Source organism: Gopherus flavomarginatus, chromosome 21 (genome assembly GCF_025201925.1).
Source record: "Gopherus flavomarginatus isolate rGopFla2 chromosome 21, rGopFla2.mat.asm, whole genome shotgun sequence".
NCBI classification, from domain to species: Eukaryota; Metazoa; Chordata; order Testudines; family Testudinidae; genus Gopherus; species Gopherus flavomarginatus.
In genome coordinates this window covers 5,111,643-5,128,796 of record NC_066637.1, presented here as the reverse complement: position 1 = coordinate 5,128,796, position 17,154 = coordinate 5,111,643, and the positions used below count along the sequence as shown (strand labels likewise).

The following is a 17,154-nucleotide window of genomic DNA, read 5'->3' as shown; positions in this document are numbered from 1 at the left end:
TGATATCTACCTTGCACTGGAATTCCCTATCTAGCTAAATTGCTTTTAGATTTATTTTCCCAGTTTGTAAAGACTTAAAAACCTGTGGTGGACACTCACTGTGCCTGGAGTTTATCGCTAACCCACTGCTTTAATTCTATTCTGACTCACTGAAAGGTAACACTAATTTATTGTTTACTGAATAGGGACTAAAATTAAAGAATAAATAACTGTCCCCTTCAGAGGAATTACAAAGGGTGATCAATTTTTAATACACCCCTGTCCCTCTTCCCTTCCATTCCAACACTGACAGACACAGACACACCCCATGTGATTAGTCTGCAGTTCTAGACAGTTTCAATTCAGGGTCTGCATTTAACATTAACTTCAAATCTAATGGGGAGGGGGAATGCGTTGCTTAATAAAGAACTCCAAACAACTTCACTGACTTGAAACAGTTGGAACAGTAAGAGGAAAAATGCGAACGGTCCAATTCCACTCCCCTAGACTTCTATGAAAGCAGCAGGAGTGGTCCCTACTACAAGCAGGATTTTGACCCTGAGCTGCTTCACTTGCACCTAGAGGAGTATCTTGCCTCCCTTTGTGCCATTTTTGCAATGATCAAATGCTGGCAAGGAATATGAAAAGCTGGGGGAAATCTATCCCTTGAGCCTCTCTGTTCCCTGGCATAAAAGTTCAACATTGTTCTAACATGAAACATAGTAGTTTCATCTTCCCATTTAAGTTTTCATTTTTTGATTACATTGTGACATGCTATGCACCTTGGTTCAAGATGTCAAGACCTTTGTGTATATGCCCATTAGGGTTTCACCAGTGCATATTGGTACTTTCACAGAAGAAAAATCCCATCTCCCTGGGTGGCTGTGGGAAATGCACACACATGCAGCAGTCAGCTGTCAATATTGATAGGCTATTGGCACCCTATAAATTCAGAAATTAGCCCTCCCTCCACCATCACCCCCACAGTCCTTACATTCTCCCTAAAGCAAGGGGAGGGGGAAAGCAGGAGGAACATCATGAAAAACACACATAGCTAACAATACTACGTCTTTCTCCTGAATGGGATGTGTGTGTTTGTTTTTTTGAGGGGGTGAGTGGAAGACAACAGCCTGAGTTTGTCTACAATGTAAGCTCAGGGTTAGTACAACTCATGTTAGCAGACCCTAGGGTTGTTAGCCTAGCTTTTCAGTATCTACACTAATTTACAATCTGAGTTTAGGAATAGTTGAACCCTTAGCTCAGCCTGGGGCTCCCGCATCTACACTGCGTTATGCGGCCCAGAGTTCAACCAGGCATATCTCAGACTTCCTAGCACCCTCTCAAAATGTGACCGCTCTAGCCCTTTGTTTGTGGTACAGCATGGGAAAACTTGATGGGCCAGAGGATAAAGAAAGTCAGCCCATGGACTCCCAGAGCACAAGTCCGGAGGGGCTGCATCTACACTGAAAAGCAATAGGCTTGAACCCTGGGTCCCAGTGTGAGAGCCTGGGGCCAAGTCCTGGGTTAGCGTGATGTGTGTAGATGGGGGAGGGGATTAGGCTTGAGCCTAAATTTGAGCCCTGGGTTTAGGCTGTAGTGTAGACATTGTCAGAGAGTCTTGCTGCAGCAAGCTACTCCACGGGGCTAAGGTTTGAACAGACCCCACAACTAAGCGGGGGACTGAATGCACCTCCATGTAAGGGGGGGTGTCTCATACCCCCCCCCAGGGGCTAACCCCCTTCAGTCCTCTCCCTTGCTGAGGCTTCCCTCAAAGGGGTCCATCCCCTGGTCCCCTCCCCGGGGCCACCCCCGCCTAGGCTGCTGTCCTCCTGCCCCCTTTAATCGCCCCCTCAATGGGGTCCACGCCCCTCTGCTAGGATGGCCCCTCCAGCCTGTTTACCACCCCGGCCAGTCCGTTAGCAGCCCCCGGCGGCATGCTGGGATTCGTAGTTCTACTGCCCGCCCTCCGCCTCGCCCCGGGAGCGCCTCTGGACCACAACTCCCGTCACGTCCCGCTCCGCCAGCCAACCGCGGCGCACTCCGGGAGCCGTAGTCCGTCTCCAGCGCCAGGCAGTCCGCGCCGCGCTCAGCGGGACTGCATTTCCCAACGTGCCCTGCGCGCCACTCGCTGCCCGTCCCGGCGGTTTCCAGAGCAGACCCAGCCACCCCCCGTCCTCGGCCGCTGCCGCCCCCGAGGCACCCGGCCGCTTACCGATGTCTATGGCGAAGCACTTGGCGTTCTCCAGGTTGCGGAAGATCTCGTCGGGCGGGAGTGTGATGCTTTTGTCCAGGCTGCTGTCACCGCCGCTGCTGGTACCTCGCCCGCCCCGCTCCGCCATTTTGAACGCCACCCACCCCTTGCCTGGCCTCATCGGCATGCAAATACATGCGCATATTTTACATATTAATCTGATATGATGCATATATTATGCAAATGAGGCCGGGCTTGGGCTCCCTTAAGCGTTGCCAGTATTCAGCCTTTTTTTCCCGGGGAGGGGTGTGAGGAGGTGGATCGTAGCCCCCTTTCATCTGCGACCGACAAAGTTATGGGTTGTGTGTGTGGAACTGAGCTCCATGTTTTTTTACCTTACAAAGTTATTGGTAGGTTGGATCTTCATCCCAAAGACTCTCCCCCCCTGCTCCCCCCCCAAATTACAGGGCTCTAGATCTGGGGTGCACAACGTTACAGGTGTGTCAGGGTTTGCATTCGTTTTTATTTGCACCTCAGAGTTGCTGAGGGGCTTGCACCTGGCCTCATTTTATCCTCAGCCCACAGGGTTACTGAACAGGGGTGGGGTGTTTGCGGGGTTTGTGTTCCATTCATCTGAAGTCCCAAAGTTACTGAGGGGGAAAAGGCACATGGATACAAATAATCCCAGTTTGCCTCATCTCTAACAGCATCATCATTTATTAGCAATGATACTTTCTATGGGATCTCTCATCCAAGGATCTCAAAGTACCTTATGATCATAAATTGTTAATAATACTAGTACACAATAATATCCTGCACTTAACAGTAGATCATCCCAAATAAATACTTGTAGTTTGCAGATCCTCCCTGCTCTTGAGTGAGTTCATACCCCTGCTCCATTTCTGGTGAGAGAAAAGGAGATTTTTTTCCAGGTAGTGCACAAAAAATTGAGGACAAATGATTGCTAATGGATTCAGTAACACATTTTTTTTTTTTTATATCTACTCTGAAGACCCCAAACTCACCCAAATGAGCAAGGTGTTGCAACTTTCAGTAGTCTTGCTATTTCATACTGACACAGTGCTTGAATTGGGCCACAGGTGGCAAAGCACAGCTGGAGGTTACAGTGCTGCTTGTGCAGCAAACATCACATGATCCCTCCCTGAAAATATATAAGTCAAAAATGAGTGATGATTCAATGTGGGTAAAGAAGACGGGAGTTGTTGGAAGATAAAGTCAAACAAAAGTCTCTCCCTGTCATAAACTAGCAGTAGGGCAAACAACAAGAGAAGTGGCAATACATAGAGCTTACAGCTGGAAACTCCAACAATTGAGATATTTATACAGGACTAGACAAAATACTTGCAAATGTGCTGTAGGAGACACATTAGGTGAGACCTGACAGACCTCTAATTTCTGTGATTCTAGGTGGGATAGTATCAGAGGGGTAGCCGTGTTAGTCTGGATCTGTAAAAGCAGCAAAGAGTCCTGTGGCACCTTATAGATTAACAGACGTTTTGGAGCATGAGCTTTCGTGGGTGAATACCCACTTCCTCAGATGCATGTAGTGGAAATTTCCAGGGGCAGGTATATATATGCTAGCAAGCAAGCTAGAGATAAGGTGGGATACATTCCCTTATTGCAAACACCATTTTCTAGCTCCTTTTTTATGTGCTTCTGCATTCTTAGGTAAAACATTTGCACTGACAAATATGAGGTAAAGGCAGGTTGGTGCGGAATGGAGATACATTTGGGTTTAACTGAAGTGAGGGAGAGTTAAGGGTTATCATCCACTTAATAGCTCCCATTATTCCTTTTTCTCTGAATAAAGGGATAGCTTGTTGGCCTAACATATAGTTTGAGTTTTGTAGCCTCTAATTTTCCCACTCTGTGGCCCTAATACTGATCCCATTCACATCAGTGTTACGGGTTCAAGCCCCATATATACTTGCTTTTCCCCGCAAGGATGAATTAAGTAGCTACAAATATTTCTGCTTTATGTGGAAAACTATTTGGATCTAAATTTCGCTGCATGTCTTACCAGTAACTGTTGCTGCCCCACATCTATTTAATATATAAAAAGAAGGGAATTAAACATTAAGTACCTAGCAAAGTTTATTTTCACTTGGGAAGTTTATTTCTTCCTTACTTGAAATGGATTATCTGCATCTAAAATGATGGCCCTTATTTTCTTATTCATAGATACATCAGAGCCATCCTGGACCTATCAGTCTGAATATGGGACTGAGACCCATGAACTCCCGAGTTAAATCCAGCTGTGACACTCACCTTTTCTGTGATGTTGGGTAAGTCACTTGGGTCTAAGTGTCTACTGATGTTTGGTTGCCTTCATTTTTTGGGAGTGATTTCTGAACGTGCTGAGCGCTCACAACTCCAGGTGAAGTCAGCGAAGCTGTGCATACTGTATTTATCACCTTGGAAAATCAGGTCTTAGGTGTCTGAAGTTGGGCATCTGAAGTTTAGAGAATTGTTTGGAATATTTTTTCTTTAATCTCTGTCTCAGTGCTTCTAGATCTAAAGTGGGAATCGTAATATGTAAGGGCTTCATATTATTGTTGGATGTCTGCAAGGTGTTTGATTTTGTTTGTTAAAGGAAGTATATCTAGCGTGTGAATAAGAAGCCACAAAAGGATCAGTTAAAAGTACAGTACTAAAGTTAAGTGTCTCAGTCTTTGAACTAATTTGTGAGCAGCCTTGTTAACTGATTATGAGATCTATGAGAAGTTTGCTATAGAATCATATGTATTCGAGTCTTCCTCTTAGCGAGGGCTTTGCTTTCCCCTCACTGTCTCCTGGCACAGTCTCAACAACACAGGGATATCAGCTATGAGTACAGTGGATTTGCCTTATTAAACCCAAAAGCAGACACCTCTGAATTAAAGAAATCCTGACTCTGGATAGTGAGTGAGGATGGGCATGCTGCTGCAATACAGAATGTGAGTGCTTGATCCTGCAAACCCTTCCTCACAGCTGGGGAAGGCTGACTATGGCTCCTTGTCAGTGCCATTCTGTATGTTAATCAATAGGAGTCATTCAGATTACAGTGCCTCAGACCAAACTTGGCAAACCTGCTCCACAGCTGAACTGCAATCTTTGTGTATCTATTGTGAGGTCTCCTATGTCAGTTCTTTAAACAGCACTATCCTGTGAAGCCTCTGTCAAAGGGGCATCAGTTAGGGATTTCTACATAGGAGAGAATGACTTGCTGCATACAGATTCAGTAATCAGATTTTATTTTAACAGTGTGCAAAGTTTCTGCAACCTTTGACATTCAAAATGGTTTCAAACACAGATCATACAATCGGTGCACCTGACACATACACATCACAGCATCCTCTGAGGATTATAGTGAATAGACTATCTCCCATAACATTATGGTACCAAAAATGTAAATATAACTTGTACGGTTGCCTTTCATGAAAGACTTTTGCTAAATATTTCTCGTAAAACCGACAACACAAGCTGATACTTTCCTTCCTATGAGGATACAAAACAAGTTACTGCCTTTATAAAAGGCATTGCATATCCTGAACATAAGAAACAATACTCTGCTTTTTAGAGTAATACATCCTGAAGAATCTCCTCTACATAGCTTGAGTTACGGTGTAACATTTTTCCAAGTACACTCAATAAACTCTATAAACATTATAGAACCCCTTACAGCAACAACATGAGAGCCAGATTTTCAAAGATGGCCACTAAGATTGGATGCTCACCTTGTGATTCGTAGGACATTGATTTTTCACAAGTTTTGAACTCCCACAATTCCAGCTGAAATCAAGTGGAGTGGGATGCTGCACGCTTTGAAAATCAATGTTCTGTGAGTCTCAGGTTGGGCTGCTAAAAACAGAGGCACTCCAGTTGAGTGGACATTTTTGAAAACTGTAGCCTAAACTTCCTAGAAGTTACTTCTTTCTAAACAAATACACTCAAAAACCTCAGCAAGGTTAAAAAACCATTAAACATTCCCTTTTGAACAAATGCTTGTCATCCTACCATGGATTACTTCGCACATTCTTTTAAAATAGCTACCTCTCCCCGTGGTGGGAGCATTTAGATCCTTCTAGGAGAAGGGAAACTGACATCCAAGCATAAGTATGCTCTGTAAAAGGAAAGTATTCTTCCCTACTCATTAGAGGAGTGAGAGGACTTGTACAGCAAGTCACAGTCTCCTCTGGAATATGAGTGAATGTACAGAAACCATACAAAAGTCCTTCTAATCTACCAGGGCCTCCAAAGTCTGCTGGTGGGTTTCAGTGCTGCTTGTTTTGCAGACCTTTGGTGGGCTGCAGAGGATGAAGCTGGAGAATTTGAGTCCTTGGCTGTAACTTGAGGCCTCTGGAAGTGGCACAGCAGTTTCATCTGGGTTTCGGTGTTCGTGGAATGGAGAGACAAGAACTGCAGTGCCTCTTTGAGGCACCAGGAATACCCTTCACTGTAATCCTGCTGCAGGCTTGGAGAAGAGGATGCAAAAGCTGGGAAGAGAAAGAAGACAGAGATGGGTTTTAGATAGGGACATCGAGGCTGGAGTTTGGACCAGGGATATATACAGCGCAGGGGAGTTATTCAAAAGCAAAGGGGAAGGCACTTACTTTGACCGTATTTCAAGTAGCTGACAGTCATCTCCAGGATATCGGCTTTCTCCAGCTTGGAGTTGGGCTGGTGTCTCTGGAACTCCTTCTCCAGCAGGAGTTTCAGCTGCTCGATGCTGCTGTTAATCCGGTCCCGGCGCAGCTTCTCTACAATCGGCTTCCTCAGCTGTAACACAAGAGGGGAGAGAAAGTTAGTGACAGCATTTCTCTTTTCCATCCATTTCCCATCTTCTCTGTGTAAGCAGCTCAGCCTGTATCAGCTGCTTGCCCTTTAGCCAGTGCATGTTGCAATATGCAGTGGATACTTACTCTGTTTTTCTCTTTGGTTGTTAGGATTTCCAGTGAGAAGGTATTGGGTGCCATTATCCCAAACGTTCAAGTACAGGTTTCACTTCCGATCTTGCTGTTTAGCCAGTGCAGAAGGGAGCTGGAAAGCTCTTCTATTTATACCCATAAGCTGCATACAAATGTCTGGGTCCTAAGCTTCTTTGAGTTTCCCACACTCACTAGCCAATCCATGCATTTATCAGGACAATAGAGAAAGCATCTATTACAGCATGGTAAATTGACTGTGAATTGCCTGAGGATAATACTCTGCTCCCAACGGAGCAGGTGGACTGGGGAGCGTGTGACACAATAGGGACTGGCCTTGGAGGGACAGGATAAGAACGTGGGAAAGCGTTCGCCGTCATTATAATCAAACTTGTGCCTGATGTTGAGAACGTCAACATCTCAATATGCTGCCTTTTCCCAGGCTGTGGTGAAATTAAGCACAGAAGACAGCTCCCAGGAAAGGAAAATGCCCCCTACTTTCCTGTGCCCAAAAAAAGCTGTAAAGGAAAAAGTCCAGAATTAGAGAGACTAAACATTTTCATTGACATTAAACCGTACTTAAATGAATACAGTGCTTGTCAATTTTCGGGCAACTGAGATCAAAATCAAAAGGGAAAACATGTTTTTGGGGAGGGGATCTTTTTAAGAAAGATACAATTCAAAATGCTTTTCTCTCCATCTTTTATAGACATTTTGTTTCCTCTGTTATTCTTTAAAAGACTTAAATCTTGATTTTTTTTGCTTTTTTTCTGGGCAGTCTCAATTCCTTTTATGATGGTCTGGCAAATCTGTACAATAATAATAATAAGTTTTGCCCTTCCCTGGCATCTTCCATTTGATATCTCAGAGCATTAAACAAACGATCATGAACTAAGCCTCACAACATTCTTCTGTGCCTCAGCCCCCATGTGCAATAGGGGAATAGGACAAGAAGCAATGAGCTTAAATTACAGCAAGGGAGGTTTAGGTTGGAAATTAGGAAAAACTTCCTCATTGTCAGGGTAGTTAAGCACTGGAACAAATTGCCTAGGGAGTTTGTGGAAGCTACATCAGTGGATGTTTTTAAAAGCAGGCCAGAGGTGGTCCAGATAATACATAGTCCTGCCTCAGCACAGGGGACTGGGCTAGATGACCTCTCCAGTCCTACATTGCTATGATTCTCCATCAGAGACACACACAGCTACACACATAGGTTCAGAGGGTGAACTGCAATTGAATAGTGTAATCCTAAAGAGCAATCAGAAGTAGTGTACTTGAAAAAACCACTCCTAAAGTCACACAACATGCGCACAGGAAATACAGGGGATGGTAACAAAAAGGAATCACTTTTTAGGGGGAAAAGTTTAAGATGCCATTTAAAGTGGAGTGGGAGGGTCTGAGATATCAGTAAGCTCCACTCTCTAGTTGTCTACCACACCAGAGGCACAGCCACGTGCTGACCTGAGCCAGGATGTTAGAATCTAGAATCATGTCAGAGCAAGTATGCGAGATCTTGTATTGACAGAGGTGCCACTTCTTTCTATCATGCCTGGTCAAACTGCCATGTTTGCTTGGAGCACCTAAAATGGGGTTTGATGCATTATAGCATTTCAGTGGGGTTTGGTGTGTGCTAATTTGTCCTCTCAGGCACTACACATTCCAGAATTGGAAGCTGGGGCCTGAGAGAGTACCCAGAGACAGAAATAATATCTAACACTTATATAGTGCTCTTCAGCAGTAGCACTTACAGTATCACTATTTAACAGATGGGGAAATTGAGGTGAAGAGGGGGGAAGTGACCTAGCCTTCATCTGTGGTGTAGGGCATGGGTCACTTGTGGGTTGTGTTCCCCCCCCCAACTAGAGTAAATGGGGGATTCTCTGTAACATGAAACCCTTAGATCAAGATTTGAGGACTTCAGTAACTTAGACAGAGGTGATGGGCCTACTGCACGGCAGATGAGATTCTGTGGCCTGTGATGTGTGGGAGGTCAGACTAGATGATCATGATGGTCCCTTCTGGCCTTGAAGTCTGAGTCTAAAATCATCCAGTGTCTCAGTGGTCAAGACAGGAATAGAATACTGATCTCCTGCGTCGCACTCCAGGGCTCTATTCCCTGAGCCAGGCTTCCTCTCACAGAACCTGGCTCTTCAGCTCTGCTGTTCACAGATTAAGGACCAGAGTTTCTACAAGCCTCAGTTTCCCCATTATTACAAAGACGTTAATGAAAACCTCATCTAACACTTTGTCAACATTTTAAAATGCAGAGAATAATTAAATAAACCTTTTTTCTCTAAGCGGACTGTATGACCTCTCCATACCTCAGTTTCCCCATATGAAAAATGGGGCTAACAATGGTATCACGTATGGCTGCATATAAATAATAACACACACAGAGTTGTTGAAAGGGCGAATCTGTTTTAAGTTTGAAATCCTGAAAAGTTTATTATACTGGTCATAAAATTGTCATAATGTTATCTAGCTGTTTTTGTAATTCATTTGCTGTAGTAGTTAACTCCATGACTTCATGTGACAATGAGTTCCATAGCTCAGCTACCTCAGGGCATGTTATAGGTTAATAGCTTATTCATTTTTTTAAATTGTTTTTCAAAGCACGTGGGTGACTCAGCAACACAAGTCCCAATAAAAGTCTGCCTTAGGTCACTATATTAGCAATACAGGACCACACACACTTTGATAGTTGTAGCTCACAGTGAAAATATAATTCGAAGCTCTGTGTCCAGGATTGGCAGTACGTCAGATGCACTGGACGGTAAGTCATGCCACATGCTGGATGAGAAGGGATGTGTTTTCAGCAGCAGAAGGGCACCGTGAGGTGGGAGGTTTCCTTTGGCCAGGGAAGCTTTTGATCCAATTTTCAGTTCTGGAAATATGAAATGCGTGGTTTTAAATAATGCCATCCTCTCGCCAGCACAATGCCCGGGAACGCAAAGGGCTGAACCAGCCCTCATTGATTTAAGCTTTCTCCGAGTGCTGTCCAGATGGTATAGAAGGCATTAGCTTTCTGCTCAGGACCCGCAGAGGCACACTTCTATTGTTGACAGTTTAACATTGTGAATGGAGCGATGTGTGGGAAACTCTCAAAATTCCAGACTCACACCATCTGAGGTGAATGGTGAACCAGGCAGGCTGCCTTGCATTGCATGCACGAAACAACAAGCCTCTGGGGTTACAAACGCCAGCTTTCCCCCCCCCCCATCACTTGGAAAAGACCAAAGCTCTAGCACCAACCCCTTTGCTTCCCGCCTCCCAACCCACACCTATTGACAAATCAAAGAAACGAGCCATTCCTTTTGTATTTGCTTTGATTGTATTATTATGCAGGTCTAAATACTTTATGGTTAAGTGAATATTTGTGAATGAATATTTCCTCACATAGTAATCTGAGATTAATAAAATCCCGAATTTAAGGCGGCCACATAAGTAGATTCATATGTAATGTATATTGCATTTATTTCCACAAGGAAGACAAACATTGACTATATAATCATTATCACCTCTGAATATGGTGGAAATCAGAGCATCAAGGTGATTAGAATGGGATACTACTGTACTTTAGCTGGAGTCATCCTCTCCTCTCCTCCCAAATATTCACTGTTACATTTGAGCACCTGCAAAGCTTCTTTGTGCATCAACATATCTTTATGTAAGTAGTCTATTCACTAGGTCAAATTCTTCCTGGTGGTATTGCCATCAATAAAGTTACCTCAAGGACAAATTTATCCCACCTCTATCTGTCTTATCTATCTCTAATGTCCTTTGCACAACTTCTTTCAGTTTATCCAAGTTAACGTCATTGTCTGATTTTCTTTAACTCTGCAAGACATTTTAGGAGTCCATTTGAATGAAAAAACCTGATCTATTGGTTTCAGAGTGGTAGCCCTGTTAGTCTGTATCAGCAAAAACAATGAGAAGTCCGTGTGGCACCTTAGAGACTAACAAATTTATTTGGGCATAAACTTTTGTGGACATCTAAGATATTTGCCCTTCTGGAAGAAAATAATTTCTCTTGTCAACAATCTATTTCTCTTTTATTAAAGGTTAGTAACTAAAATGTTTGTCTTGTTTCCATCTGACAAACATGGCTATTTTTTGTTTAGTTTTGCTTTTTAAAGGGAAGCTGAAAAGTTCAGTTTCTATAGCAGTTTGTCCTGTTAAAAACATGCTTATGGTCCAAGATCACCCATTGTGGGAGGGGTTTGTGGCTTTCCACTAGCAGTAACTGCAGGGGAAGCAGAGAATCTTGTTTTGTGTGAGACTCACAAAAATGGTTATAAGTCCACCTCTCTTCCCCCCCCCCCATTCCTTCCCCTGCCCCCAGTTGTTAATGGAATGATAGATTGAAAGAAATAAAACATGCACAGAAGACACTGGGAATCTAAATTGTACTAATCAGGTATTTCCAATTTTTATAGATCTGCTAACTGCAGTGGTCTAAATAATTACCCTCTTCTTTTTATGAAGTAGTGGTCTGCGGTGTTGATCCTAAGATATTACATAGACAAGGTGGGTGAGGTAATATGTTTTATTGGACAAGCTTGTGAGCTTACACTGCTCTTCCTCAGGTCTGGGAAAGGTACTCAGAGTGTCATAGCTAAATACAAGGTGGAGCAGATTGTGTAGCATAAGTGGTTAACACACATTTCAAGGGACCAGTTCTAGGTGAAGTGGCCTTTAACACCTCTCCAGTCACAGGGGGGAGAGTAGGAGGAGGGGAAAAGCTGGGAGGGGTGGTTAGTGAGTTATGGATTGTTGTAATAAGCCATAAATCCAGTAACTCTAAACAGTCCATGATTTTTAATGTCTAGCAAAATTATTAATTTAAGCTCCCAGGCTCATCTTTTGAAGGTGCTGTGCAAGTTTTGTTTGAGGATGAGGACTGAGAAGTCAGATACAGAGCGATCACTGAGAAGTGTTCATCCACAGGTGCCTGCATCTGTAACTTTCACTCCGTGCATCTGAAGAAGTGAGGGGGTTTTTTTACCCATGAAAACTTATGCCCAAATAAATCTGTTAGTCTTTAAGTTGCCACCAGACTCCTTGTTGTTTTTGTGGATACAGACTAACACAGCTACCCCCTGATACTTGACACAGGTGATATAGTGTTTTTGTCTTTTTTTTTTTTAATCATTTTTTTCTGAGAGTTCATTCAAGAGCACAGTGATTGTCTTGTTTCTCCCATACAGGTGCTATTGGGGGCATGTAGTGCACTCTTCATTGTAATGCTTCCTGTAATATTTCATTGCTGTGAAATATGGACAAGATCTTGAGAGATGGACTGCAGCTGAGCACTTAAGCCATTGCACCTGTGACGTTCATTTTCTCAGTGGCCTTCTTCAATCGTGAATCACGTTAACAGTCAATAGCAGCACTGTGAATATAGAACAGCTTCAAAAGTATGAGAAGAATCACCTAGGAGAATAGAGGGGCTGATCTATCTAGTTACATTCATTATTTTATATTGATTAAAAATTAGCACCAGAAATCAGTGATGTCACAAAGCCTGAGTCTCCTGTATGCTATGGCCATGTGACTCCCACCTCCTATAAGGCCAGGCCTTAGTGTAGATGAGAATCAGGCCCACAACATTTTATCAATCATAACATTCAAATACATATAGGGCTGGTGGTTTTTTTTTTGTTTTGTTTTGTTTTTTAAACTCCCATCTCATCCTGGGTGACTGTCTCCTTTCTCAGCACTCTCCCGCCCTTGGGGAGCATGGTGTTTATTATGCTGATCCTACAGCCCAGGGATACTCTTCTGACAAAGACCCTATTAACCTCAGAGTGTGGGCCTGAGTTTCTCAGAGTTTCCCACACTTTCTTCCCTATTTATGACATTCAAGAGGATCACAAAAGAAGCGTGCCTCACAACAGCCCCCATTAGTGACACTCTTTGACTCCACATTGTGATTACCAGCAATTCCTGTCCCAATAGACCATCTGGAGGGCTATTTTCCCAAGGAGCACGTTGATCGATCAGTATTATCCAGGCCCTTTTAAAACTTGAGAATGTTATGCTCTTTGACACTAAATAGGTGGCTTGAGGATGGATTGTCAGCTAGATTTTAAGATATCTAAGGTACAGAAAAAGATGATGATTGTTCTTTTAAAACACACACACATGCAATATCGATACCTTTCATGAGACAGGGTGACATAAAGTCAGGAAGTAGCATAAAATGCAAAAGAGGTTATGTGAATGTAATGCTGGAAGCACAGCCCAGAAGAATGAACTTCTCTCTTTATCCACAGAGCAGGTACAACCCTGGCAGTGGAAATGCAAGAGGCGCTCTTCCTGATTTGTATCAGGATGAGTGGAAGGAGATGCCTGCCTTATGGGCTTGATTCTGATCTCACGCCAGTTTTTCACAGGTGTAATTTTTCTGACTTGTTCCTGATTTAAACCAGCGCAAGCAAGGTCAGATTCAGACCCAGCGGTCACTAAATTCTTGTTGTTTTCAGAGTTTTTCTCTTCTGTTTTTCTGTCTGACTTCATCAGTTTAAACTCAATCAATGCAAAATGTTGCTCGGTGTGATTTTTATCAAGGTTCTGTGGCGCAGTTTACTCCAAGTAGATGTATGTTAGTTGTATAAGATAGTTATATACATAATAGTAGTTTACTCTGAGGGCTTGTCTGTACTACCTCACAGAGTCGATCTAAGATACACAACTTCAGCTATGCTATTCATGTAGCTGAAGTTGATATAATTAGATCTACTTACTGCGGTGTCTTCACTGCAGTAAGTTGACAGCTGACACTCTCCTGTCAACGGTGTTTGCGCTCCTTGTGCTGGTGGAGTACTGCAGTCGACGGAAGAGCGCTCAGCGGTCGATTTATTGCATCTATCCCTGCTGGATTGATCGCTGCCCGCCGATCCTGTGAGCAGTGTAGATAAGCCCTGAGTAAATGTATAATATCTAAGAAAAATGTAGGTGATTCTAGTCGCTGTCTGTATTGAGTACAGATTGGATGGAAGGTGACATGGGGTAATTCTGATCTAACTAGAAGGAATATATGTCCCTAGTCTTCATTTGTAATTTTCATTCATTAGTTGGTTGACAGATTTAAAAAAAAAAAGAGAGCACATATATGAATCTGATCGTCTGAAATTTGGGGAAGAGGGTCACCCTACTTGTCATATATGTGACTTCCAGTAATTATAAAAATGTTCACAAAATTTTCATATTTGCGCTGAAGCATGGCATTCATTACTCACCATTCTCATGTTAAAGTTTCATTCAGCCAATCTGGAAGCAGAAAATATGCCTTATGAACAATCAAATACTACAAACAGTGAATAGCCATAGGGAATAGTTTGCAATCAACTAGCTAAATAATGATAATTTCTAGCTCTTATTTAGCAGTTTTTTATCATAGATTTGGAGTGGATATGTATAATTATCTCCCATGTCCATGACTGCGGCTCCGAGGTGCTGCTGTAGTCCAAATAATTAATAATAATAATTTTACAGATGGGGTAACTGAGGCACAGAGAGTGACTTTCTCATTCTCACATAGCAGGCCAAGGGATGAGCCAGGAACAGAACTCAGGTCTCCAAGTCCTCGCTCGTGATCTGTCTGGGTCATTACAGTTTGAAGAGTCTTCAATTTGAATTGTTTGGTGAATACTTGTGAATAATTAATCGAGTCACACAAATCAGGATCAGCCTTCAATTAATCACAAAACCAGGGGGGAAAAGTGGAAATGTATTAAATTACTGAGGCTAGCTCCTATATCCCTAGTAAAAGAATAACATGAAGGGTCCGTGTAAACACACTGAGGAAATGCAAACGATTCTTCTATTGGCTGGTTACATTTATGGAAAGGAACAAAAAAAAGTAACAAACTTCTTGCGAATTCCTTGCCAAAGCTAGGTGGTGACTGGCCAATCGTCGTGGTTTTTGGCAGTAAGCAGGATTGATTCTGGCTAGTGCTTGGCTGGGAGGCCATCTGAGAAGACCAGGTGTGCTCAGTTAGCCCTGGGTTTTTAAAGACAAACAATTTCTGTAGAAATTAAGCTCATAGACTCATAGACTCTAGGACTGGAAGGGACCTCGAGAGGTCATCGAGTCCAGTCCCCTGCCCTCATGGCAGGACCAAATACTGTCTAGACCATCCCTGATAGACATTTATCTAACCTACTCTTAAATATCTCCAGAGATGGAGATTCCACAACTTCCCTAGGCAATCTATTCCAGTGTTTAACTACCCTGACAGTTAGGAACTTTTTCCTAATGTCCAACCTAAATCTCCCTTGCTGCAGTTTAAGCCCATTGCTTCTTGTTCTATCATTGGAGGCTAAGGTGAACAAGTTTACTCCCTCCTCCTGATGACACCCTTTTAGATACCTGAAAACTGCTATCATGTCCCCTCTCAGTCTTCTCTTTTCCAAACTAAACAAACCCAATTCCTTCAGCCTTCCTTCATAGGTCATGTTCTCGAGACCTTTAATCATTCTTGTTGCTCTTCTCTGGACCCTCTCCAATTTCTCCACATCTTTCTTGAAATGCGGTGCCCAGAACTGGACACACTACTCCAGTTGAGGCCTAACCAGCGCAGAGTAAAGCGGAAGAATGACTTCTCGTGTCTTGTTTACAACACACCTGTTAATGCATCCCAGAATCACGTTTGCTTTTTTTGCAACAGTATCACACTGTTGACTCATATTAAGCTTGTGGTCCACTATGACCCCGAGATCTCTTTCTGCCATACTCCTTCCTAGACAGTCTCTTCCCATTCTGTATGTGTGAAACTGATTGTTCCTTCCTAAGTGGAGCACTTTGCATTTATCTTTATTGAACTTCATCCTGTTTACCTCAGACCATTTCTCCAACTTGTCCAGATCATTTTGAATTTTGACCCTGTCCTCCAAAGCAGTTGCAATCCCTCCCAGTTTGGTATCGTCCGCAAACTTAATAAGCGTACTTTCTATGCCAACATCTAAATCGTTGATGAAGATATTGAACAGAACCGGTCCCAAAACAGAACCCTGCGGAACCCCACTTGTTATACCTTTCCAGCAGGATTGGGAGCCATTAACAACTACTCTCTGAGTACGGTTATCCAGCCAGTTATGCACCCACCTTATAGTAGCCCCATCTAAATTGTACTTTCCTAGCTTATCTATAAGAATATCATGCGAGACTGTATCAAATGCCTTACTGAAGTCTAGATATATCACATCCACCGCTTCTCCCTTATCCACAAGGTTCGTTATCCTATCAAAGAATGTTATCAGATTAGTTTGACACGATTTGTTCTTTACAAATCCATGCTGGCTATTCCCTATCACCTTACCACCTTCCAAGTGTTTGCAGATGATTTCTTTGATTACCTGCTCCATTATCTTCCCTGGCACAGAAGTTAAACTAACTGGTCTGTAGCTTTTCAAGTACATCTCTTTCATGGAATTACAGGGGAGATCAGCCAGTGGTGGGTCATCTATCATCCATTCTCAATGCAAGATGATTCCCTACCATAGACCCTCGTAAATGTACCACAGGACAGGAGCCAACAGTAACTTTTAGAAATAATATTGTAAACTAGCATTTTTGACAGGTATGTGCAGATTTAATTTCCTTGGGAATTGTAGGCAGGGAAAATAAAACCTCAACATCCCCTGCTGAGCTTGCCAAAGAGTGGGATTTCTCTGGAGGAGTGGCACTTCTTACATGTGAGGGAAATCTTATTGTAGATAAGGGATGGGGTTTGAAAGTGACTGACTGTAGAAATCGCTGTTTAGCTGTGTCACTGGGTGACTGGCTCTAGGGAAACAAAGATAAGAGAGCCTAGAGAAGCAGAGGGGCTCTCTCTGCAGGGAAGAAGGAAGTGCACGAGTTCCTGCCAGTGCTTAGTAAAAGAGTAGGAAGGCAGACCAGATCCTCGGGACAGGAGGACTGGTGGGTCCATCTTGAGGCTGGGCTGCAGATGCTGTGGATTTGTATGTGTGTGTTGGTTTGGTATTGGCGGGTATATCCTAGATGTTAAATGACTTAGCCAGAGGGCCAAGTCTCCTCAGCAGACGAACCGGGCG

At 43.2% G+C, this 17,154-nt stretch overlaps 3 protein-coding genes across 6 annotated transcripts in view; 1 reads left to right on the top strand and 2 right to left on the bottom strand.

Annotated features, from left to right (window-relative positions):
* PANK4 (pantothenate kinase 4 (inactive)) overlaps nt 1-2,331 on the bottom strand; it is a 32,172-nt gene extending 29,841 nt beyond the window's left edge. For all 4 annotated transcript variants that reach the window (XR_007770802.1, XM_050931714.1, XM_050931715.1 and 1 more), the window contains exon 1: nt 2,192-2,331. Coding sequence is in view for 3 of the 4 variants with exons in the window: in XM_050931714.1 (XP_050787671.1) it covers nt 2,192-2,318 (127 nt within the window). In the remaining variant the exon portion in view is untranslated. The remainder of the gene's footprint in view (nt 1-2,191) is intronic.
* Nucleotides 2,201-17,154, top strand: part of LOC127038790 (transcription factor HES-5-like) — a 39,281-nt gene continuing 24,327 nt past the window's right edge. Inside the window, exons 1-2 of the mRNA XM_050931742.1 lie at nt 2,201-2,292; nt 4,373-4,476. The gene's annotated coding sequence lies outside the window, so the exon portion shown is untranslated. The remainder of the gene's footprint in view (nt 2,293-4,372; nt 4,477-17,154) is intronic.
* On the bottom strand, nt 5,426-7,189 carry LOC127038791 (transcription factor HES-5-like). Its single transcript, XM_050931743.1, has 3 exons — nt 7,093-7,189; nt 6,784-6,949; nt 5,426-6,666 (listed from the first exon to the last, which is right to left on the bottom strand). The coding sequence occupies exons 1-3, from the start codon at nt 7,144-7,146 to the stop codon at nt 6,413-6,415; spliced, it is 474 nt and encodes a 157-aa protein (XP_050787700.1). The 5' UTR covers nt 7,147-7,189; the 3' UTR covers nt 5,426-6,412.